Raw genomic sequence first — 26,949 nt, forward strand, 5'->3', positions numbered from 1 at the left:
ACAAAACATCTGGTAAATACTACTCGGTGGACGGAATGTTTGTGCAAAATTTCAATCTTCTACGTGAAAAAATAAGCCCGCCAAAAAATAATGAACATAGGCTTCATAAGGGAAAATTTCTATTTCAAAATTATGACGTCATCACCTCCTATGTCTGGACGCAGGACGGTCTGAAACCATACGTAATGTCTTCTACAATGTATCTGGACTTGAAAAACAAAAAAAAAAACGGACGAAAAAGCTCAAATAGAAGAGAAATAACGCAATGTACGATGAAAAATGCGTATCGTACAAAATGTACGATTAGATCCCCAAAGGGTTAAACTAACTTCTATAGTTGGTAGTAAAAGTCTGAATGATAAACGCTGTAAGGTGTTCCAATCTGATTCTAATGTTAAGAGATTTCACTCCTAAAATACTAAAAACGTAACGAAATTTATACAATTTGTTATAAAGATTTTGCTAAAGCAAAATTTTCTTTATTTTTTTAGAATATTCTCTTTTTCTGCATCAGCAATCCAATTTCTCTGAACAGTTTAAAGAACGTAAAGTTAATAAAAACGTTCGTTAGTAGATAGTATGAAAACGACGTTAAATTTGTCTAATAAATGTTTCCAGCCATTTTATTATAAATCACAAACTAGAGTGCACAGTGTATGATTTCATTTTATTCGTCACTAAAAGTATATCGAAACAAAAAATTTTAAGTTGAATTTCAGTAGCATTAACCAACTTTATTTCTACGTTCTAATATTTATTTCTCCTAATAAGAAAGCGGCATATGTAAATGAAACAATTACGTGTTACGATGTAATGGAGAATACATACTGAATTTAATGGTGCATATTAAATACTACATTATATGTTGAATTTTGTTTATGCTATATATTGAACCAAGACTTTCGAAACAAGCATATGCATGTAAAAATTAGCATAGTACTTGATCAAACTTGTAGTTTGAGATATTAAGGCTTCTTTCTTTCTCTCTTCTTCTTCTCTTCTTCGATTGTAAGTTCGAGATATTGACATCCAGCCTCTTCTCCCTGCATATAGTAGTACATGGTGACTGACCAATCACCTTCGTAGCTCTTAAATACTTGACTGTCTTCATCACTATGTATGACTAACATTTCAACACCTTTGCAGGCATAGGAGCCCTATAAGACAATAAACATATATATTAAACTACACAAAATACGTCACAAAAAACATACTTTTACATTTGTTGCTGTTTGTAATATCCAGATGTACAAGTTCCTCTTTTAGATTGTGAAATTGTGGAGAGTTGTGGAATTGTGAACTATGCGAATTGAACAAAATAACCTGATTTAGGAAATCTCTAACTCTGGCTGTCATGAAGGATAATGTAAGAGAAGGAACCAGTTCAATGAAAACATAAATCTATATAAGAAGCAGGTTCTTCCTAGCTCTTATTACAATATACCAATCGATATTCAAACCAGAAGTTAAATTATTTATTAGTGCTTCCGTCTCCATTAGCATAGTAGAAGATAAGATGAAGAACATTAATGAGATTGGTATTATACTCTTGGGATTTCTAAATATATATCTTGTTTACAATATTGAATTCTGTTACATATTTCTAGTAAAAAGGAAAACAAAAATAAAATAATTATTAAAATGGAGGATAGTTTAGTAGTGAGATTGAATTCTTCTCGAATAATTTTCTGATGGAACAGTACTAAACTAAATATATATTTAATTAAAAATCAATTAAGATTTTATAACCGATTTGCTTCATAAATATTAATAACAATTAACTGATAATGGCATGTAGTTTGTACTGAACGTTTTTGTATTTCTTAAAAAATAGCATACATATTTTCTGAAAAACATCCAGAGGCTATACATAATTACTTCCATATAATAATAGTGTATAGCGACTTTCCTTGGAAAACTACTTTATATGAATGACTAAAAGACAATTTAATAATAAATAACTTATGTCTGAGACCGTCATTTTGGGAGCTTAGAAAAATACGTTAATTAAAAGCTTTATTGAATCCAAATTCTCTGAATATTGCGTTTCTTAAACGATCATATTTCGACTCTTTTGCGTTGTTGATTTTTTTAGCCCGACTTACTGTCGCCAACCAGTGAGATAATTTTCTGGGTTACATTTGTCAGAACAATAGGAACGTTGTTTTCTGTTCCTGGGAAACAAGCACATTCAAACGTAGTAAGAAAATTTTACGGGAACAGACATTAACTGAAGGACAAATTTCAATTATCCCTGATGTCACATACCCGGCTCCTCCAATCGGAAGCAATTCGTCATAACAGATTCATCATAGCAGAAATTACCTCAGATAGTCTTCTATGGACTTACGATTCTACACTCGTTGATCCCACTCTCGCATTTCCGTACTGGCAGCAACAAGTCGCATAGCGTCGGGATTTGTGTTTGCATAGTAGGCATATAGTATAAAATCAGTTAGTTTTATGTGGCACTAAGTTGCCTTTTGTTGCAGAAGTGGTTTTGTTAATTAATGCGGAACTGTGATTGACGTAAACGCTAAATGATAATGATTGTTTGGAAGTGAGTCAAGCATACTTGAGGGGTGAGACCGTACAGTGGCAGCAAACTTAGTAGTGAGGATTCACCCTTTACAAAGAGCCAACGACGATTCAAGCAATACCAACTGGACATTGTATCAGCCAAGCGACCAGTCTAGCGCTCAGACATTGGAGACTGAAGTCAGAAGAGGACAGGAATGCAGCTACCGTATTTACTTACTCCCCCAACCAGTACATAGTGCAATTGTAGTTACGCTGGTGCATACGTAATTATCCGATATTCGGTATAAGGCTGCACATTGACATGAGATCGTAAGTATTTTCTTTGATCCATTTAGAAATGAGACTATTTGCATCAGAAAGAAAAAGAAGAAAGTATAGCACACAAAAGAACAATATCTAATAGTTGAGCTCAGTTGATAAATAAGAAAGGTAGTTCATTATTATATTATATGACTTTGATGCTATCTTCTTTGTGTAGTAATATGATAATAATAACGTGTTCACTACTAATTGGCGAAAGTTCTAATATAGGAATATTCAATTTCATTCATTGTATTTCATTTACTCTACAACAATTTTGCATGATATAAAATAGTTAAGTAATATATATGGTTGTTTGGTTTATAATCGTTCCTTTACGTTGAATATTTTCTCTTTCCTCGATATTCCAGCCTACAATTGGATGGGAATATTCATGGGACGTTTGCGATTTTCTGGAACATTAAGATAATAGAGCAAGGCAAAGAGAGAGAGGGAAATATATTTTTTTTATTATTAAAAGCCGTTTCTCTTTCTCCGAAGACGTGAAGAACTAAAAGTGGCGGTGACGCCCTATCTGACGACCATTGAGAGAACAGAATGTTATATTGGAAATTACTGTTCAAATAGTGTAAATTTAGTATTTCTAATAGTCAGCAACACCTACTCAAATTTTACTTACACAGCAGACAATTAGCAGCCAACTTGGATCTTCTCCTACTTCAAACGAGTAACTTGAGGTAGTGGAAAACAAAAGGAAGTTAACAAATAAAATAAAGTGAATAAAATTTAAAATTTATAGCACGTTTTCCTGCATAAATTCGTTTGTGAGCCATACGTTTCAAGAGAGAACACGTTTTTCTAATTCCATTCGTGAACTTCTCTTCTACCAAACTTCACCAGCACATACAAACAAAACACAGACATAAACACGCAGTTGCACCTTCATTTGTTTATATCAATGATGTATGTTTCATGTTTATGATAGTAAAACTAAAATAAGTAAATATAAAATAAAAGCAAAATATTGCAATGCAAATTTTCTTAGAGTGAAATAGACGAATAGTTATATACAGTAGCTTGTATTTAGAAAATTTTACATTCATTGAGAAATAATTTTTCATTTTTTAGAGTTGAGTAAAGTGGCATTTTTTTGATAAATTATTTGTTTGCATTTCCTACCAACAGGGCACATTCCACGAAATCACTCTTGAACAAATCCCATCTCTCCTGGAGAAACAGTCGACAATGTTAGACCAAAAGTTAGCGCCAGTTCAAAACCTAGAGCAGAGCATGAAAGAGAACAGTAGGGAACTAGAACAAAGCTTAGGAGAAAGAATGGAACAATCTAAAATAGAATTGTCCGAATGGTGTAAACAAAATCGGCACGACTTAGAACATATCAATAAACAGAATCGGGCGGAATTCGAAGAGAAATTTGAACAAAAGTTTGAATTTTTAAATATTACCTATTCCAAAATTAATAACATTATTACCGAACTTCGATGTAAATTAGGCGGTCTTAGCAAACGCGTAGACTTAGGTAGTAGAGAGTAAATATGAACACCGCTATGATCGAAAAGCTGATTGAAACCTATTAGGTAAAATGTAAACAAGCAAGTGATAGCCAACAGCTCGCGATCATCACTACACTACTGAAAGAGAACTACAAGGGATGAATGATCAGATTAGCAAGTTAGGTGACGAGCAACTGCAAACGAGTAAACAATGTGATACTATTAATTAACACATAAATAACGAAGAGAAAGTGAGTACGCATGAGTTAAACCTATACGTAAAGTAACTTGCTTCAGAAGCAACCGTAGCTAATCAGGAAATTCAGGCACACATGCAATTTCTGAAAGCAAGCAGTGAACGATCAGATGATATCGAACACAAATCGGAAGATTTTCAGTAACATCACCAGATTACCGTCGAGTTACTAATCGAACACCTTGAGAAAAGACCGTTGTTGTAGTCAAGTCTGAAAACGAGCAGAAACTAAGCAAGAATTATACAGAATATAGCATTGTTAGCACGTCAGGAACAAGTCGAAGATAAGATTGAGTGATGTTAACAAGCGCTCAGCATTATGAGATGAAAATAAATTCAATCGAGAATACTGTTATCAAAATGATTCAGATTGTCAAACTGAATTATACGAATCTGATAGTTTCCACACTAGCCTAAGAAAGAGATAATTTCCAAGAGTGTGTTGTATTCAGTCAGAAGCAGGAGTTTCGTGAAGGAAAGAAGGAATGTAGAAGCAATATAACATTATGTTTTGGAAAGAAGAACAACGTGTGTGGATCAAGATTGAAGTGGTATGCAGTTCAGTGAGAACCACGATTGCAGAGACTTTATGAAGCGTGTTCTGCTGCATTATTGCAGTGTCGTATGGTGGCACAATAGATGAAAATGATTCGTGAAGATAGAGATGACGTTCAAGATCAACTTCACTTTAGGTGACCCCTAGCAAAGGAAAGTACAGTTCAGCTCCTCCGATACAAACAGCATGTGGATCGTAGTTGTAATACGCCTGAGGATAATGGCTTGCTATGCTCTTGCACAAAAAATTGATAAATTGCTACTAGATGAAGAGTCCTTGGAAGAATTGATACTGCGGACTAACCTTGGATATAGTGGTATGAACCATGGTTGAAGAGGCAAGCTAATAAATTGAAACATTTCGAGTATCCTAGCTCAAACAACGTGGCTCTATACGTGGTTTTGGAGTTAAATAGATGATCAAGTGCCTTACGATATCCATGGGATAATTGTGCATCATGCTGACCTAAAGAGCACAACGGTCATGGATTGAAACTTACTGTAGTAACATCTTAAACAACACTATCGTCCTACACTGTGGAGAAAGCAACAGCATATTAGGATATGGAATCCCTTCAACTTTCATGGCGATACATGATGTCACGCAGCCGACACTGTAATGGCACTCCTTCGCTAGTGACAGTGGAAGATGTTATAACGTCCTTCGTATTTACCTCATGTGATTAGCACATATCCGCCAGAAGGAATACAGTACATCACTCCTCAGCGAGCACTATAACCACAACAGAAGCCAGTACTTGTGTAATAAGCGAGTACCTACGGAACAGTGACAGAGAAAAAGAGGGACGCGATGACGGTATACAACACTTTCGACACGTTTTGCAGAAAGTGATAGAGATGAAGATATTACATTGAAGAAATGTAACAGGTTTTCTCCTGTTCATAAATCTAGTTAGGAATTATACCAAAGTTACCATTACCGTTTACACAGTATCTGTAACTTCCAGTTTCAATAAATAAAATTGTAGCTGATTTTATTACTGAACAATATGTCACTACTGAAGAAATTTTAATTTGGTGGAGTTGTCGATCAGAACATAACAATCTATGGCTTTCAGTTTCTCAATTTATACCTTTCGATTCAAATAACATATCATATATGTAAACACGAAGATATTTGTTAGTCCATCATAATTATGAAAATGAACCCTCTTGGGTTATTGATAAAGATGAAAAAGCAAGAAGACAATTTCATATTTACCTACGGATTATGCTTTTTTTAATCCGATAAGGTTAGTAAATGGCTAGGTAGATGAATAACTTCTTGAACTAGCAGCCTATTTAGAGCAGTAGCATAGGGTAAATATAAGTTCATTAATAAGTGTTAATCATCTCGTCTTAGATATACATACTACTGTTACGTAACTATTTAGAAAAGTAGAAACCCCATGTCCTGCTTATATCCGCCTACATTATAAACTTTTAATAATTTAAAAACAGAAGTAAAAAGGAAAGTTCCGAGATACTTTACCACTCAAATCCATGGTCCATGTTGTCCAATGAGTAAATAGACTAAATAAATATTTCTTCTTTTGGCTAGTGCTTTATTATTTTCTGTACATTTATAAACTATTCCTGTGAACTAATTTCCTACTCCTAACGCTCATCATAAAAGTCTATTATCTTTTCATGTATTGTTTCTATCGATCATTATTGAATATGGAGGAACTTAATCACAACTGGGTATTGGAAATTGTCAATATGTCGACAAGTTTTCTGGCTATTACATTAATTGAACAAAATCCTCAAACACATAAATTAAGATACGTGTTGTATGATGTTAACCTATCGCCACTTAATTATTTTTTGGTTGCGGGGTGCTTTGCAAATCTCTATCATGGTGAGAGTGAGAACTTTCTTGTTTTTCCTTGTATAATAACAATAGAAACTCTTCATAATCATATGATGCTAATATCGAACTCACAGCCAATCATTCTGACATTTTTCGGCAAATGTTCTCAATCTGATTAACAAAATGTTATATTTCTGTCATTATAACATTTGTGTTGTGAAAGTCATTTTCTAAAATTTTCTTTTACGTTTGCTTAGAAATATATTAATGCATACGTTAAGGATACAAAAACGATGCCATGTAATAAACATAGTATATAAATGTGATTTTTTGAATGATTTAAATGCAAATAAAACACTAAATCACTGAATATGATACACAAAGCCAAGGGAATCAATACCATTAAAATTTCTGTAAACATACCGGTGATAATGGGCATGACTTCACTGTTAGATTCTGCATTTCATCAATTATAGGCTCCCAAGGACGTCCGCTCTCAAACATAATTTCACACAAACCATCTTTCTCCATTTCTGGATAGTCCTCACAGTTGTCCTTTCTTCCAATTGGGCAAGCAGTTGCAAAAACTTTCCCCTAAAATAAACAATATCAATATACACATATGTTGTTAATTTTTTCTATTTCATTTTCATATATATATATATATATATATATATATATATATATATATATATATATATATATATATATATATATATATATATATACTTTAGTTTAAGTATCAATCAGGGCCGCCCACAGGGGGGATGTATGGCGCAAGCTGCGCCATTGAGAAAAATTGGGGGGGGATTTTACTCTACTTTCGAACTAGCAATTTTACTGTCGAAATAGCATTAAAACACGATTTTGAGAAGCTAATTTTCAAAAATTTTCCGAGGTGAACCCCCGTACCCCCTGCTTTGATACTCGATGAATGAAGTACCGCGCAAGTTGCTATATGAAAGGATGGGCTGGTCGGTTTATCGCTTTGTGGATATATCTGGATCAGTCTGGATCAGTGGGTGAAGAAAGGATCCATTAGGTCTTACAGGTGTTTGTTGAATATGTCTGGTTTTCCATACCTAACAATATTATACCAGATACTTCTGTCGTTACCAGCAACGAGTTGCTCAGCAGAGAGGATTATGAGTAAAGTAAAGATTGTAAAAAATAGATTAAGAAGCAGCATGGTAGATGTATGGTTCTCCGACATGCTTGTCCTTTCTTCCTAAAAAGACATATTAGAATGCATTCCCAACAGCGATATTATAGACAAATTTGCTTTGTCGAGTGATCAAAGAAAAAAATTATTACTCTATAAAGGACATCAAGGGTAGATTAATGTCACCACCACGACCAGTAATAATTTAATCCAACAAAATCATTCCTGTAATAAAAAAAACAAGTATGAGCGGCCTTAAAAAGAAGTGAAATCACAAAAATGAGCGCCAAGTTCTGGTGAACAACAGTTACAAACACTCAAGGAATCACTTTCAAATTTAGATTTGAAACTTGCCTATGTTGTCTGTTGAAAATTATAAAGTAGTTTGACATAACTGTGAGCTAGTGGTAACCATACAGACAACAGACAAGTTTCAAATCTAAATTTGAAGTGAGCCAGTGAGTGTTTGTAACTGTTGTCCACCAGAACTTGGCGCCTATTTTTGTGATTCCAATTCTTTTTAAGGCCACTCGTATTTGGCTCTTTTACAGGAATGTTTTTTGTTGGATATCACTTCTTTTTGTAGGCTAATTTAGAGGATAACATTTTCTCTTGGTATCAAACTCAATAACTTGTAACTTGCGTCTTACTTTTCATGTACAAGGGAATTATATCAATATTTTGTAAAGAAAACAATAATACTACTAATTGTAAAAAAAGAATACCTGTGCCATACACAGTGTGTAGAAGTTTTTATACCCTTCAATATCCTTATAGAACATATTTAGTATTGTACACTACCAAGACTACTAATAAAAGTAATGCCATTTTTATAATTACTACTGCCCCTACTACTACTACAAGCATTCTATAATACTACTACAGGAAATAAAAACAACAACAAAAATAACAATTACTAGTACTATAAAAACTACTGCTACACTGGGCAATTGTTTTTCGAGGACTTGAGTTTTGAGGAGGGAAGAGATTATTAGTTTTGGGGGGGGATGGGCACCCCTGGTATCAATACTTTTACAGGGTGGCGCACGAAGTGATCCACCATTTTCTTTTTAAATAAAAACTTTATTCACAATCAGCACAGAAAGAAATGCACGTCACAAGAAATAGTCTACTGTGGAGAAATGTTCTAATTCAAAACATGTTCAATGTGCCCGCCATTGTTGATCTGAACTGCATTTAATCGAACACTGAGGTTATTCACTACTCGGCGACACATGTTTTCATCAATTTCACTGCAAGCCTGAACAAGAAGTCGTCTGAGCTCTACCAAATTTTTGGGATGTTTCGGAAAAATCTTTTCCTTCAAATACCCCCACAGAACGTAATCACATGTGTTAAGATCAGGACTATGAGGTGGCCAAGATTGTCCAGCATGAAACCGGTCTGAAAACCAATCAGAAATAACGCGCATGTGAAAAATTTCGTGTAAGAAATCCAAGACAACATTCGCAGTGTGCGGTTTGGCTCCATCTTACATGAACCACTGGGTGTTGATGGGCAAAGCAGTAGCAAGTAACTGCGGGACAAAGTTATTCCGGAGCATAGTCAAGTACCGCAGACGGTTTACTGTTTCTTCGAAGAAGAATGGCCAAATCAGTCCATGGCAGAAAATTGCAACGTACACTGTAATCCTGGGAACATGGTGTTGTTTTTGATGAATCAACCGTGGATTTTCATTGGCCCAAAAACACACATTTTGTTTGTTGACCACTCCGTCCAAATGGAAATGCACCTCGTCAGAAAACCAAACGCTGTGAAGGATTCGTTACTTACCCTCTGCCCATTGTGCGACTACTAATCTCTGCTGCTGGTGATCATTTGTGAGTCGTTGCACAATGGTCATCTGGTATGGATAAAAATCGAGATCACTCTTTAGAATTCGTTGAACCGAAGTCTTGATATGCCAAGTTGCACCGCTGCCTTTCTTGTCTACTTCCAGGAAGTATTCTACATTGCAACTCTAACAGCTTCAATATTCTTAGGCGAACACAGAGGCTTCTGTCGAAGACGCTTCGGCTCCAATATTGTTCCTTCACTCTGAAAGATTTCATACAGTCTGTGAATGTTTTTTTGAAGGGAGCTCGTCGGGTACTAAACCTTTCTCGAAACCGTCTTTGAGCAACACAACAATAATACTTTTTGATTCATAGAACAAAAGCACGATTGTTGATCGCTGCTCTGTGGTCAGTCTGTTTTTGTCAGCCGTCTTGGAAACTAGCCCTCTAGCGGCGGCAGGGTGAGTTTGGTGTCAATTTCTTCTTCAACTGTTTCTCGAAACTGCTCTGCTACTGCTGTAAAAGTGTACATTGCGATTTCTAGTTTCAATGAAACGATTAAAAAAAGTTTGATCATTTCGTGCGCCACCCTGTAGAATAGTGCGACACACATCAATGTATTTTTAAGAAAGGAAGACTGTGTGTCTAAAAAAATCCAGAAGTTACTTGCGTATTACTGGAAAAGAAGGTCTCCCAATTTGATAATTAATTTCTTTTACAAGCGAATGAAAAGTAATGATGTAAGCCTGTCTAAATGTGTATTCTTTTAAACCTGCAAATGTCTGAAAGTTCAAGCAATTATCCGCTTCGGTTGCCTAGTACGGAGTTTAGCTATACTCTATTAATAAATTTTTCCTTAAAAGTTTTGATAAAATAATGAAACAATACGTGGTCTAACTATGTTAGTAAATTTGTTCAATAGCAGTTATACAGCATTTGATCATTACTTTTTCATTTGGTAAATGCAAAATTATGAAATTGTGTTAATGCTAATTAGCTTATGTAAAGGTTAAATTTAAGGGAGTTCTTCTAACTTCAAATTGTGTTGTATACAACTTTAAAATAGTTCCGAATGTTAAAATATATCACTAACTTATGTTCAGCGTTTCTACACTGAACAAAACAAGCGAGAAAGTATGCGTTCAGAATTTTAATGCAGGTAAAGGGAGTTGTGATATGCTTTATTACGGAGTAGTTTGCTTGATTAGCTCAATTAGTAGTAGGGTGATTCAATGAAATTAGCACCATCTCTGTAATTAAATATTTCCTACCAAAGTCACAAGAAACATTTTTTTTTTTTTTGTATTTATTTCCTGAACAAGAGTTTGTCGGTTTCTACCTGTAATGTTATACCTATCACACTTTTAAACATATCTATAAAGGTAACCGTGAGTGTATGTAGCGTGACTTTCCTCAAAAGCCGACACGAACTTTTCTCATGCTATAATACTACGGTTTTGGAAAGTAAGACCAGTACTGCAGAAGCCTCTAACATATTTCGTAGACCTCATTCGTGCTTATGTCTAACATGTAACCAAAAAGTTATAATCATGTTTTGTGGAAAGTTATATCATCCAATTAACATTTAATCGCTCGTTTCGTGGCGAAACGAGATTTTAAGAGACAATAAAGTACCAAAGGTCGTCATACGTACTACCGTTTTGTGTAAAAGTAAGAAATTACGTGTTCTATTGCATAGTTTTCTCCAATTATTCTATGTTTAGAGTTGTAGTGTAGAAATGTGATCTCACTGTACGATTGTAATAAATTTCACGAGATAAACTAATGATAAAGTGGGCTTTTAAGGTGGAAGCGTGTTTTCTGGATAATGAGAAATAAAGCGTCCAGACTCTTTGATACGTTAAACATAAAGGAAATTCCCATATGCACTAAATCAATGGACAGCAAATACAATATACATCTACAATATCTTTAGCGTTTAACGGAAAAGTGTCCGAAGATGAGAAATACACTAATCGGCTGGTCTCACAGAACCCAACTAAATGATATAGTAAAGTGGAAGCAGTAAAGTTAAAGGCTGCCGTTATACAAAATTCCGTCAAATGTGAAGTGTGATATGTCATAGATATCTGAACGCCGAAGAAATGAAGATAGCATTCGTCAGGAATTGTGTATCGTTTGCGTTTCAAGAGTAATGAGCCAACGGAAGGTCATACTATAGTCAAGACGGGCTTTCATGACGATGAAGGTAGCGGAAAGCCTAGTAGTTAGACAGGCGATCTGGTGGAACCGTGAACGAGAATGTATGTTACAATTGCTGACTCATAATAATTGAACTCAACAGAGAATTTCCAGAAGTGCCTGCCGAAATTTTGTATCCAAATTGTAACTCGCAAACTCCATTATGTCAAAGTAGTGCAAGGTGTGTGACAAAAGTACTGACCGACGCCCACAAAGAGCAAATAATAACCATTGCGTGTGACTTTTTTGGTCCGCTGTGGTCCGATGGAGACGAAAAATAGATATTGTATGCCACTTGGAAGTCGAAATAGCAGTGAATGCAATGGCTTTGCTCTAGTCCTCCTAAAGCGAAGAAATTCAAACAAATGGCATCACTTTACAACATCATGGCAACTGTCTCTAGGGACTATAAGGATGTGATTCTTGTGGTATTTTTGGAACCAAGATGAATAATTACTGTAGATGTGTATTGCCAAATTTTGAATAATCTGCGACGTGTCATCCGAAATCGACGGAGAGGAACGATACGCTCTGGAATTCTTCTGATTCATGACAGCATCCGTCCGCACATAGGTGCTTGCAATGTTGAAAGAAGTCAATGATTTCGATGAAAACTATACAATCACCCTTCTTAAGGCTCTATACTCGAATCCAGGTACTTATTTCTTTTTCTGTATCTGATTATGTATCTTGCATCAGAGCGTTTCAACAACAGTGATGGTTTTAAAAGATCCGGTTCCGGAACCGGGTTTTCGGATCTAAGTCTGGAACCGGTTCCTAAGATCCGGTTCCGTAACAAGTGTTTTCAGATCCAGATCTGGGACCGGTTCCGAAACAAGTTCTGAAAACCGATTCTCCAAGAACCAACCGGAACTTTGTTGCCATCCCTAGTCTCAACTATGAGGTTGTAGATTTTTACAAACAGTGTATAGGAACGCTTGTGCTATGCTAACAGAAATGTCCGGAGGTTCATGGTAACTACGTCGAAAAGTTGGTAAGATTTGAATTTAGATACACATTATTAGAAATTTCTTACATTACTATTATATTACTGTTTTTTAAATATCGGTCCTTTTACATGGGCTCATATTATCTTTTTCAAAAGGTTGTGTGTTTGCACAAGAGTTGTTCGGATATCATTATTAATTAATCAATCAAGAATTTGTGAATAAAGTTTAATCCTTCTCCTGAGAATATAGGATTACTCTTATTTTTATTTTCTTACTGATTAAGTTTTATTAATATTATATTATACGTAAACAGTATTATTAATAAGATAGTTAAGAACATACTTTAAAGGTATCATCAACCTCTTGCTTCAAAACCAGGGTTCCACTGAGCACCAAAGTTTGTTCGTCTTTCATATAAAGCTCAGTATCCTTGAAACTGATTGGTCCTTCGTCGTATCCAACACACGGACGAACTTCTCTCAGTAGGATTTTCATTTTCTGAAAATAAATAATTAAATTTTGTTATATACTGTTAGGAAGAGAGGTAAGTAATACGCATATTATTTAATCACACTCGACATTTCTGATAGGTTGAAGTTATCCCTTTCTCGCCACGTAGCACACATATAGCACAAATCAAAGGCTGGATGCTGTCGGTTTCATAGCCGAGCATGTAGTCCTCCCCGCTGGTATAGTGGCTAGCACGTGAACCTGTAAAGTATGAGGTCCTGGGTTCGATTCCCGGTGGGAGAGCCTTAGTGATTTTAACTGTCCTCGATGTTTCTGTGCTCGTGACCCTGTCGTTCTGGGTTATTGGAAAAAAGTCAGGTAAAGGATTAAAGCAAGTAAAAGTCAGTAATAAGTAGTTCAAGTAAGTTACTGATACACGTTTGGTGTATTAACTTTTATTTTTTTTTTTAAAAAAAAGCATTCTAGCGCACCAGGCTAGTAATCATAATCGTTTTGGGTATGTGTTCAAACCCGGTCCAAGGAAAGATTTGGTTATTTTTTTAAATTTTCATAACACTTTTTTAATTAAAATAAGATGAAAATAATACTCAAAAAAGTGATTTATTTACGTTACCCGTGCAGTTTTGCTATACGAATCCATAGTATAAGGAGTAGAAGTGGTAGTAGTAGGAGGAGGAGTAGAAGTAGTAGTAGTAGTAGTAGTAGGAGGAGGAGGAGGAGGAGTAGAAAGAGTAGTAGTAGCAGTAGCAGGAATGGGCTAGAAGGTCCGCAGGGCTCGTTTTGTTCCACCTTGACCTTATGCAACCAATCAGAAATGTGTATTTAGTTCACATGGCTATGGTCGAGCATGAAACAAAATATGCAAGTAATACAAATGCAAATGACACAAAATATTGCCAGGTTACGAAGTTTATAGTATTAATTTAGACGGGCCAAAGAAATTCTTATTTTATCAGTGCCTTTATAGTTTGCTAGCATTACTCCCATTACAAATTAAAAAGTTATTGTTATTGCAACTTATACAGTGATTGAAATGATAGTGTTCCGAAAGACTTCAATATATTTAAGCTTGAGTGTTCAATTTGTTGCCAAGTGCGTATTAACTGAGATATATATCGCCGCCTGAATAAACTTCTAAACTCACTACGGTATTTTTTTAATAGTTACCTAGAAGTTCTAAGCCAACGATGTACATCTCATGTCCAAAATTGTCCATGTCTATACATATAATGTTATAGAAATATAATTTGATAACGAATTTGCCCGGTATTTCTTATAATGTTAGTATGTGTATATTTGGCAAAGACATGTATGTTGCAAATTCCATGTCAAAAGAGCAGTAATGAAGAACAATAAAACCAAAATAAACATTACTTCTCCATTTAGCAACATTTTGTGTTACTTATTCCAATTTTCGTATTTATAATTCTTTTCCTACGACATTTACCACAAATATACATTTCCCCATTATACACGTAGTATCAGTATTAAAAGTACTTTGCAAAATCATTATCAAATTATATTCTTACAAGAAGGCAGTTATAGATATGCGACAATCATTTTGGACACGAGTGTACATTTGTATAAAGGTAAACAAACCAGAACTCAGGTATATAGAGTACATCATTTATAATGTTCAACAGTAATAACGGAGAAAGAAAAAGAGAGAGATATGCGAGACTTTGCAAGAAGCAACTATAAGGATGGGGCATCTTTGCATGTATTAATCAGAAACACTCAACAAACAGCGTTGCCAACCCAATATAAATTATATGTTTTCATATGGCACTACGTTATATTATTACATAATTCAAATCAACATATCAAACAAAAACTTAAAATACCATATTTGCTATTCAGTGTTGCAAACTGAGGATGTTATAGTATCACAAACATCCAAACTTTAGAATCCTCTAACACATATACAGCATAAATGAGATGGACAGGATAATACGCATCGAATGATTCTTAGCGTTGAATACCATGATCATGATAAAACTTAATTTGAATGAATAGGAACGAAGTTCCTATGGCTAGAAAATATTTTTTTTAAATTGCTTTATTTCAAGAAAATGCTTAGATAAGTATCATATTTAGTTACTTGTGTGATTGCAGTTGACGTAGAAGTTATTTTGCCGTTTACAGCACATTTATCCCAAAACGTTCCGGTGATATCATAGACATTGATAAAGTTCGCAGTACTGCTGAAAATGGCGTTTTTGTGGGAAATATTTAAAATGATTGGTGTTTCCCTTCACCTTTGCAGCATTGGAGCATAAACAAGTTCTAGGAATTACATAATTTAAGCAGTGTTGCAAACTTCAGCAATGTTTATCATATCTCTGGAACAGTTTCAGATATCGAAGTGCTGTAAATGGCAAGGTAATTTATGTATCCATTACAAACTATAAACCTACAAGGAACTAGATGTGATACTCATCTTCGTTTTTCGAAATAAAGCCTTTCAAAGAATTAAATTTTCAACCCTGGTAACTTTGTTCCTTTTCATTCGAAACAAGTCATATCATAACTATGGTATCCTTGTGCATCTCAATTGTGCTGTATGTGCCTATTAGCTTAAAGGCTTCCAAGCTTTTGATGTTTGTGATATTATAAAATCCTTAGTTTGCAACACTGAATGACTAATGTAGTATTTTAAGTTTTTCAGTTTCGTTTGACATGTTGATTGGTGCACGCAGACATATAAAATCTACATATAAAATCTACATATCTTGTAATATACTCTAGATACGTAATTTCTTTTGTCATTAAGAAATTAAAGTGATGCAAGTTTTAGAATCGGCATAAACTGAATTCTCTTACAATATTTATGTCGCTTAGGATATAAATTTCAAGCTGAAATATATTTATTAAATTAAAGCGATGAGATGGATAATATCTACAGTTTATAATATACAAGTAAGTATAATTCTGCTAGGAAGTTGGAACGTAGTATGAAAGTAAGAATTGTTTTTATATGTTGTTTATATGAAACATAAAATTGGTAACATTATTTGCTAAGTATCAATAGTATTATTCTGGAAATATAAAATAATGTGATATAGTAAAAGGGATCTTTGCTTTGACTTCCATTGTAGATGTGCGTGCAATCGTGCCATCGACAACAACCTTACTGCGCCGTTTCATTACAGCTGTCGTAGAGACATTCGGTGAACCACTAAATGACGTATGGAGAATCTCAGGCGCAGTTATGTAACATGCGTTTAACATGTCAAGCCGATATGATTTTTATGTCTTTCTGAACTTCCTTCCTAGCTCCTATCATTATTGCGCTAGAAGGTGTGAAATTCCTTTCCCCCTCATTATGAAGGTGTCTAGCTCCGCCCCTATGCAAATCCGGACTATATGTCATATAAAATTTTTACTTGTTTTGGTTGCAGGAAATTGTGGTTTCATTTTTACCATTACATATGGGATACCTTGTATATATATATATATATATATATATATATATATATATATATATATATATATATAAATAGATAGATAGATAGATATAGATATAGAGATATTCGATTTAAGAGGGGAGTTCCGGGCTTAGGCCCTCTCCAAATTTTTTTTTTACTTTTTTAAATGTAAATGAAATATGTTCCCGAGTTTTCACATTTCTAAGAATAAAGTTAGCAAAGCTCCCTGAAACAAATTCGTAAATACGCCGATATATATATATATATATATATATATATATATATATATATATATATATATATATATATATATATATATATATATATATGGCGTCCAAAGACTACAGAAAGCTACAGTCAAAATAAGGCACAAAATATAAATAGTTGTATATCTTCGGGTAGTGATCGGGGGATTACACTATGGGTCCATCGCAAAAAATAAAAATAAAAAAAAACAAAAAATAAAAAAAATAAAAAATAAAAATAAAATAATTGCATCCATTTTTTTCACATGGCTGTTTCAGATGGATTTTGAAATTAATACCAATTATTAGTTTCGTAGAGCAATGATAATGGTTTCAAGATATTCTGTAACTCGAAGTTGCCACGTAGTGATGTTTTTATTCCCATAGTGACTGAACAAGGTCCAGGAGGTTATACCATTAGATATATAGAATTTTTATTTATTTCGACCTGCAGAGACCTTTATTTTTTAATTTTTGGGGGATGAAGAAATTTCTCAAGTCATTTAAATGGACCTATTTGGACCTATATTCTCATGTTTTAAGTACTTGGAATAAAAACTTGAAATTCGGTACGCTTTATGTTTTCGTTACACGTTACCTAGGTAAATCACCAAAAATAAAAATTTCCAACTATGGAGTGGGTTTATGGGGAACTGAAAATTTTTTCTCATGTTCCTTATACGGGATATCTTCTACATCCCAAAATGTTTAGCCACTTCCGACAGATTAGAATGATGAAATTTGACATGATTCAAACAAGGGGACTAACCCACAGGAAAATTGCCAAAGTGAATATTTTTAGTTTTTAAGGGTTCTGAAGGGAGGATGATGAAATTCACATGTTATTTAAATGAGAGTTTTCTCGGGATACAAAATATTATCTTTCAGATAGAAATACGAAAGGAAACTTGTAATTTGCTAGAATTGTGGGTTTAAGAGGTGCTAGGTCATAGGCCGTGTAAACGCAAATTCAGGTTGCGAATCTCCCAGCTAGGCTAAATTCAGGAAATGTTAAGAGCAAATGCACGAAATTCACTTTTGATGGAAAGGCTGGTATATCAGAGACGAGAGGGCATAGGCAGAGCAAACGCGGGGGTCTGGGGCCAAAAGCTAGTGTGTATATATCTATCTATCTATCTATCTATCTATCTATATATATATATATATATATATATATATATATATATATATATATATATATAAAACTTCAATCAATGTATATACTACATTTTCACTATTGAGACTAGTAACCGGAAATCTTAAATTTCCGTCACTTCCTGTTTGAATAAAAAGGCAAAAGTAGAGATTACAGTTATCCTTGAAAGTGAGAGACAGGATCCATATCAAGAAACTAATTCTCGCTAATGTTCTCGTTGTTGTTTTCTGGAAATGAATATTAAAACTATAAGTAGTACTAATTTCGTCTCCTTCATATTTTAGTAAGAGGGTAAGGATTAAGAGGGGATCTATAATTGGGACGCTGAGGCGATTTCGAATTGATTCCAAGGCACCGCTTCCTGCTATTTGTTACCTCTTTTGTTCTGCCAACTGTGGATATAGAGAGAGTCGAACTAATCGTTATGCATAGCATACTTACGAAACCCACACTCATTACATTTCAATGGCTTCCTTATTTTTAGACATATATCATACGATAATGAAGACAGCATAGAAGTGAATTCTAAATTTTCTACTGTAGGCTCTGCTGACGAAATGATTACTACAAAATAATGTCTGCTGCCTTTGAGCAATGATCTGAGCATGATGGTTTTATGCTCTCAGCAATAAAGAACAAAATCTACAATATTAACATAATTTTATCAAGACCTATTCACTTGACTCATAAGCTGCCATTGGTATACTGATATGACTTAACTATCATTGACGTCAGAAAATTGATTATCATTTAAATGTACACTATATAAGGAAATAAACTCTTGAATAAATTACGGATGCAATAAGTTGATTACCCACTTGGAAATGGTAGATGCTAAATTCAATGAAATACTTATGTGGCATTGTGGACGAATATAATAAGTTGAAAGCTTAAAATTATAATCTTACTTCCTCTGATAGCATAGAAACAACATTTCATTGTTGTATTGTATATTTGTTGCAGAGGTAGCGAATTGATTTTATCGCTGGGAGGATATATTCCCATTATTTTGGTTTTGGATTTTTATTAAGTTTTGTTTCCTGTCTAGCATATCATGAAATAATATAAAATTCGTCCTTGCACCAACACTGCATTTTCATGTGTAGAATGCATCAAATAACTTAGATAGCTACTTTTAAATGCTATCTATAGTGGCTAAAATAATTTATTACTATCAGATGGGAGGATACAGGACGTTTTGTGTCATAACCTTGTAAATAGCCTCTTTTGAAACACGTTTTGAATATTACATTAAACAAACACGGGAACTCCTGTAGAATTACATCAATCAGAATTGTATAAATGTGAGTTTTATCTCCGTAATTTCAAGAACTTCATAGATAATCTACAGTTGGCATAAATTTTAACACACTCGATTTATTATTATTGAAAATAACTAAAACTTGGTTCAAGGTGTGTACTAATTGCAAGTGTCAAGTTTTGCATTTGCACTGTACATAAATAAAATAAACATTCTACAAAAAATGCCAGACCAATGGTATGGATTTGTATAACAACCAATGGTAAAAGTGAGAGGGAACGTGGGAGGCGCCGTTTCCCCACTTCCAAAAATATGTATGCCGTCGATCTACTTCCTAAAAAATTACAGAGGGCAAAGATAGGCATGAGGAACGGCTTGACATCATGCCTCCCCCTACATTTTCAGATCCACTTTTACCCCTGATAACCAATATAATATATCAGAATTCTAATTGCTAAAGGTTTACGCAGGAGAAGATTTCAAATTCCGTCTCCCCTAGCACAATAATTATTCTCACAGAACTCCTTATAAAATAATTCAGTTCATTCAGGTTTCTTTACAACATAGGCATTTGAAATCTGATAATAAGTAACACAATATAAAGATAAGGAAATAATTTTGTTGTCACCAAATAATAGTTTTATTATAGAAGCAAACACCAAGCATGTTGGCAGAGTTATAACAAAAAATATCATCATAATGGCCAGGATAATGGCTAAAAATATTTATTACGTACCTTTTCTTCCAGTCTGTCACTTCATCTCAAAATTTGAACTTAATACTACAATCTAACTTCGAGCTCATTCGTGGCTAAGCGGTTAGCGTACGGACCTTTGGTGTGGGAGGCCCACTTCACATTCCACTTCAGGGGGTTTGGAGGAGGGAAATATTATCCTGTTGCTTTTCATTGGTTTACTTGCACGCTACACCAAACCTGGATACTACATTTCACCCTTCTATATCTACGCGAAGTACCCTAAAGGTTGTGATGACAATAAGAGAATAAGTGAATAAGAGATGAGATCAATGCACTTTGCGTATTAACAACATTTCAAATATCAGGTTGTCAGAAAAGTCATGACGTATGATTGTTGGTGCATATACTAGAGTTATTCGGATCATGCAATAGTTTGTCATCGTTTTGTGCAGTAGTATTCTTCTTTGTTTGGTTTGGTTTTACAAATTTGATCAGATATGGCGTGGGTCAATGAAAATTTGACCCACCATTCACCGCTACCCACTCTGACCCATGATCCACCACCCAACTTGGCCCTCTCTGACCCACTACCCACCATGATCCACTCCGACCTACCACCCACAATGAACCACTGACCCACCAAAACACATAGTCATCAACTCTGACACATGATCCACGTCCTCTTTTCTACCGACTAAAGAGTTTATACTTGTAATTAAACTAGGTTGTCAAATTCTAACTAATCGGAGTTTTAATTTCTACTGTCAATCCCTCAAGCACCGCTCTGTTACAATAATGATGGATCTGACCTTTACGATATAAAATGGTAAAGTGTTTGTCATGGGCAAACTTACGATGAATTTCAATTACATAATCATGGTCTAATTATTCTCTTGAATTATCGATAGTTCTCAGTTTAGAAGCGTATGAAATTTGAAAGTCCCAAATCAAAGTACGTAGACCAACATACAGAAGGTTACATTACAAATTTTATGCCTATTTTTCTCACAACTTAATGGGTTCATTGCCCTGTGCTCTAAGCGCTCCATATAATAAACAAGCTTTTAGCAATTATTATAAAGCAAATGGTAAGCATATATGAATATATGATGCGAAGCACTGTATTTTTTGTTGAGTTGATTTTGAGTTTAACGTTCCTTTGAGCAGCGAGGCTATATGAAAATGGACCTACCCCATGCCGTAAATGTCGCCAACACCTAGAGGACCACAAACGGGAAAACGTCGATCGTCAATATAGAGACGAGACGGTGTCCCACTGCCGGCAGTGTTTCGTCGAGTCAAAATAGATATATCGCGTCGGGGTGTTGAAGTTCCCACCGCGTAGAAGCGAGGACTTCGTTTTGGTCCGCGCTCCTTCGATTCGTCGCGGGGCATCGCGAAGGGACCAACACGAACTATCGCTAGTCATGTGCATACGGTTGTTATTATATATTATTTTTTCCTGACGGATTGTTCCCAAAGTGAACTCCGGGGGCCAAGAATAACCACTGCCTCAACATAATGAAGTGAAAAATCTCGAGTGCGATAATTCTATGAATTTAGATGGCAACTGTCGTCGATCATTAGTAAGTGAGTATGGGAGAACTATGAAATAAAGTAAATAGACACGCGTCATTTTGTTATAAAATTACATGGCGTAAGCATTTTATCTTATCCCAAACAGTTATCGTCTCATATATACGGTTAAAAGAGCACTCTGATTGGCCAGATTAAAACAATCTCAATGATTTATTCCTTTACAAGCGATGTCTTTCTCATCGTCTCCGTGGCGAAGTCGGGAAAACACCCGACCAGTAATCATAAGGTGGTTCGAACCTCCTCCGGGGTAATTTTCTGGTACTTTTTAAGTGTTTTTTAGACTCATCTTAATGTAAACAAATCACACACATAGGCGATTTAACATATTTTGGGGGAGTAATTTTGAGATGCATTGGCGTTTTGTTGCGTGAGAAGATGCTGTCTACAATGCAGTGAGCAGAGAGGTTCGTAAAGTGAATTAACTTAAAAAATAATCCAGTGCCCTGAAACTCCAGATTGAAATCAATATAAGTATCTGTCCAATGCAGTGCCGGTAAAAATCAGGGCCCGAGGCGAAAGCATATGGCAGCACCTCCGTACATATGAGCTGTCAATTTGAAGTTGACTTCTTTGGACTATTCTTTCTGCATAATACTTTACTATTTTATCACGACTGAAATCAGAAAGTTTCAGCATTATTACACTGGAATAGTAAAAGTGTGTAATTACTGAATTCAATACAGCTCCATTTTTTCCTTCTTGCAAAGCAGTGTTGTCTTAGAGTAGTGACTTAAGAGTTAGTTTCGTAATGTTGGGGACGCGAGATCGATTCCGGGTGTGGCAATTCAGTAAATTTTTGCGATCTACAAAACTGATACTTCTGATGTATACCAACATGAAAAATATTCAATTTCTCTGGGTCTAAGAGTTGAGACAACTTCCTTTATAGGTGAAACGCCAATAACACAAAATTACGTCATCTCTATCAACCTTCGTAACTGTCTGGCAAGTAAGTGTTTGGACAAGAATTGATGAATACATAAGGGCTAAACACGTCCTTACTGCTGTAGCAGGGTCCAAAACTGAGTTCCAAGGAATTGTTCGTAACTGTGCACAAATTGCTAATAGTGATCGAACTTATAACAGGGATCGCTAGTCACGAGAATGTTCTTATTTCAGATGTCACCTCTCCTTTCTACTTAGAAGAAGGGCGAAACAAAATGCACGACTGTCATCAGCTAACAAATCTTTATATTCCATTTCTTGTCATAAAATGATAATTCTATCTGTAAATCCGTAAACGTAATAATATTATTGCGTTCATGTATAAACCTAAGAAACATCTGACATACTCTATATCTTTTCTGTTTCTATGAACACCTTTGACTATGTTACTTTTTCATTCCTTATGTGGTAATAATAATAATAATAATAATAATAATAATAATAATAATAATAATAATAATAATAATAATAATAAAGGAATAACATAATTACAATAACAATTACATAAACATTATTCTCCCATTCAGAAAAAATAATAGTTACCACAGGTGATTTGAACCCAAATAGCTGCAAAGGGAGTTTCCTGCTTTTTACAATTTCTTTTAAACAAATCGCCCCAACTGTAGTATTATTTGCTACTAGCACCTCATCTCCTTTTGACGTATTCCAAGCACTACAGGAACGCGAACACAGAAATACTGAGGACGATTAAATTTCGACCTTGCTCTTCAGAGGAATTCGAACCCCGAGTAGATTGCGCCTCATGATCAGCAGCCTCATGATCATCTGGCCTACATTTGCCACAAACTCCTCATATGAATATGAGAAAATAAACTAGTAGTTATGGAACATAACCATAGAACTGTCTATTTCTACAATTGCTCATACAACTTAAAGAATGTGAAAATAATTTCTGTCGTCTTTTCTTCTTTGGAAATTAGAAGTTATATTAAAGACGAAATGTAATTTAAGTCGAGACCATCCCTGCAACTGATGGCCAGTGCCGTAACTTAGATTCTTTTCTGGGGGGGATTTGGCGTGGGCGACCCGGGATCAATTCCCGTCGGGAGCTCATGTGGTTAGGATTTTACGTTAATCAGTAGGTCCACGTATCATATAACCTCGCTGCTGAACGGGATGTTGAAATCAAAATCAACTCAATTCTTTTCTGGGGGGTTCAAGCATTAATAAGCTTATTTGGGCCCTTAGAAAAAGTTGGTTTCTAATTATTGGGCCCTTCTCTGCAACTTTCTCTTAATCTTTATGGGCCCACCAGAGCCTGTGGGCCCTCCCTCACAGCAAGGTCTGCGGTTTCGTTACTTGCTCCCTGGGCCCATTACATACATGGCAAAATTATTGAGGAGACAATATTGATAAATCTCAAAGCCATACGAATAAATATTACTCAAATGGGTCCACGACTCATTTTTGTTCTATTTACCTTTTGTGTGCTGTTTTGTTTATGCAATGTAGCGACCCGATTTGTAATTTCATGTTCCTATCGTATATGGAGTAAGAAAATTTTGTCTCAAAATGGGCCCCCTCGAACAGTGGGGAGCTTCTCTGGGGCAGTTGCTCCCCCCCCCCTACAAGTTACGGTTCTGCCGCTGACGTAGGCTCAACTGAAGAACATTTCCTGATACTTTCTTCATTGAGCAACGTGTATATAACTTTTTTTTAGTTAAACAAGGAAATCTCGAGTAAGTCATTAAGACACTCACACAAGTTGCTTATATTTGCTTATTTATATTTTTATTTATATTTTTGTTATATTTGAGTATTTTGTTTATATTGGTCCATGAAACGATTTTAACTAGGTGTTAGTTTTAATGGCGCGTTGGGTGAGTGGTTAGCGTATTGAACTTCTATTTGGTGGACCCGCGTTCGATTCTCGGCCGGGCTGAAGCTTTTCAAGTTTTTTTTTTTTTTTGTTTCAAATTCAATTTCAATGCATACTTAGGTGATAAGCAAGATCTTCTCTCCTCCAGAAAGAAAATGTTGGAATAAGGAGAATTGGAGGTCTCTCAATGGAGGCAATGATTTACAAAGTTATTTCCAGCAGTTGTTCTAGATTTGATATTTTCAGGTACTTTAAAGCATTGTCTGATTCATATGTGATCAGTGTTTTTATTTCTTTGATTATACACTATATAATGAAAAATAGATTACATACACAGCAATATTGAGATTAACATATGATGTGCATTCAACAACACGCTCTGAACCAGAGAGATTGATCTTAGAATGGTGAACTGTTTCGTTAGTCACGTACTTTACAATTTTACTCGCATAAACACGTGGATCAGGGCTACCAATTGTTGCCAGTGCCGAGAAACATTACGTGTAAGTTGGGTTGCATCTGTCTAGGCGTTCTCGCAACTACAAATTACTTGGTCCCCAAGTAATGGAATTAGACCGCTTAGGGGGGGAATTACTTTTGTGGCTGGGTGTAACAAAGGTGGACGAAATGTTATACCAATTTTCCAAGCTCCTCATTCTTAAGTTAATTGGTAGGATATAGAAGTGGACAAAGTATTACATACATAAGCAAAATAAAGAAAAGTGAGAAATAAAACAGTAAGTATAGAAACTGAACGAAACGGTTCAGTTTCTATACTTCTTACGGTTTCTATGCTTCTTACGGTTTTCAACTATCATATTGACTAATTTTAAAAAGTTGTTTGCAAAATACTTCCTTTTATAAACCAGGGAATGGTTGATAGCAGAATGTGTGAGTTACTTAAGATGAATAACGGAATGGTAAGTACCTGGTTTGATTAAAACATATATCATTATGAACTATTGCTCTCACTAGTAGCGTAATATTTGAAATTAGAATAAAGGACTTTGGTGGTAACGCAGGAGAAGGATGAAAGTGGCATATTTTTTTTAGTAATTTATTCAACATTTGGCAAATACCTGTTACATTAATAGAAATTCCGAATCTGTGACGAAATGTATCAAATTGCAACATCTATTACAAACGTACCAAATATTCAAGTGAAACAGCCTGTCTTTGGTTTCTTCCGTTCACTCATAATAATGTACCAATAATATTCCTTTCTTCGTTTTCAATGAATCTAACAATCTTCTACTCCATTTTCTGTATATTCGTACTCCTCCTTTGTTCATTAAGTTCTTCAGAACTTCCGTTTTTTCCTATGTTCTCTACCTCAATCCAAAGAACTTACCATGAAGAAATTATTGGAAAAATGAAGAGTAAGAATATTCAGAAATGGGAGTAGAAGAATGTTAGATTTAGTGAAAACGAAGAAAAGAAAGTAAACAAAGGTCAAACTAAGTAATGAAGAAGTTATATAAAGAATTAAACGCAAAGAATGTGATGTGAGTTATATACGAGAAGCAGAGAAAAGTTGGAGGAAAGAATTAAACACAACGTTAGACTAAATAAAGGTAGTAACGCAATATACTTAGGTAAGCATATAAAGGATACATGGTATGAAATAGACTAGGAAGGTGTACAGAGACTGAAAAGAGAGAGAAGAAGCATTGTAAGACAATGAAAAAGAACAAAATGGGTACGAAAAAGGAAAGCGAGGAACTTCTAAACTGGAATTTTGGATTAAATATACATAACGCATAGAGAAGGATATTGGATAAAGCAGAAAAAGAGAAAAAATGAGATATCACAGGTGTATATAATAACAGATAACCAATGAAAAGTTTAAGGTTATCAAAACGAAAAGTGTTCTTTAAAATAACACAGATATGCCAATTTAAAGGTTAAGACTTGAAGTGAAAGTTGTGCTATTAAAAGTTGCATATATGTAATCAATATTTAAAATTTTTAAAAATGAAAGGGTGAATCTTATTGGTTCCCAGGTACCTCTTATTGGATCCTCCTCTCATTTTCCGAAAATATACCAGCTGTAGTCTTATAGCTTGTATTTCATAATGTATATGATGAAGCCAAAGATATTTTTTCGAAACTATAACGATATTGTCCACTAAACAGTATTGTTTTGGTCTGAATTTGTCTTTTACTCTACGAAACATTATTGTGGTTAAAAGTGTTTGAGTCACGGGTAATTATTAATTTGCTAGTAGGATCTGTATACTTACCATCATCCCATTCT

At 34.8% G+C, this 26,949-nt stretch overlaps 1 protein-coding gene across 3 annotated transcripts in view; it reads right to left on the reverse strand.

Annotated features, from left to right (window-relative positions):
• Positions 1 to 660: 660 nt before the first annotated feature.
• Positions 661 to 26,949, reverse strand: part of LOC145670709 (uncharacterized) — a 122,581-nt gene continuing 96,292 nt past the window's right edge. For 2 of the 3 annotated variants that reach the window (XM_081739492.1, XM_081739490.1), the window contains 3 exons: positions 13,393 to 13,548; positions 7,364 to 7,534; positions 661 to 1,157 (listed from right to left, as the gene is read on the reverse strand). In XM_081739492.1, coding sequence (XP_081595618.1) covers positions 966 to 1,157; positions 7,364 to 7,534; positions 13,393 to 13,548 — 519 coding nt within the window. In that variant the 3' untranslated portion in view covers positions 661 to 965. Of the gene's footprint in view, positions 1,158 to 7,363; positions 7,535 to 13,392; positions 13,549 to 19,168; positions 19,274 to 26,949 lie in introns of those variants that run through there. The other variant, XM_081739491.1, reaches the window with a different exon arrangement.

The sequence above is a fragment of the Thermobia domestica genome, chromosome 14, assembly GCF_964235325.1.
Source record: "Thermobia domestica chromosome 14, izTheDome1.hap1.1, whole genome shotgun sequence".
In the NCBI taxonomy this organism is placed as follows: Eukaryota; Metazoa; Arthropoda; class Insecta; order Zygentoma; family Lepismatidae; genus Thermobia; species Thermobia domestica.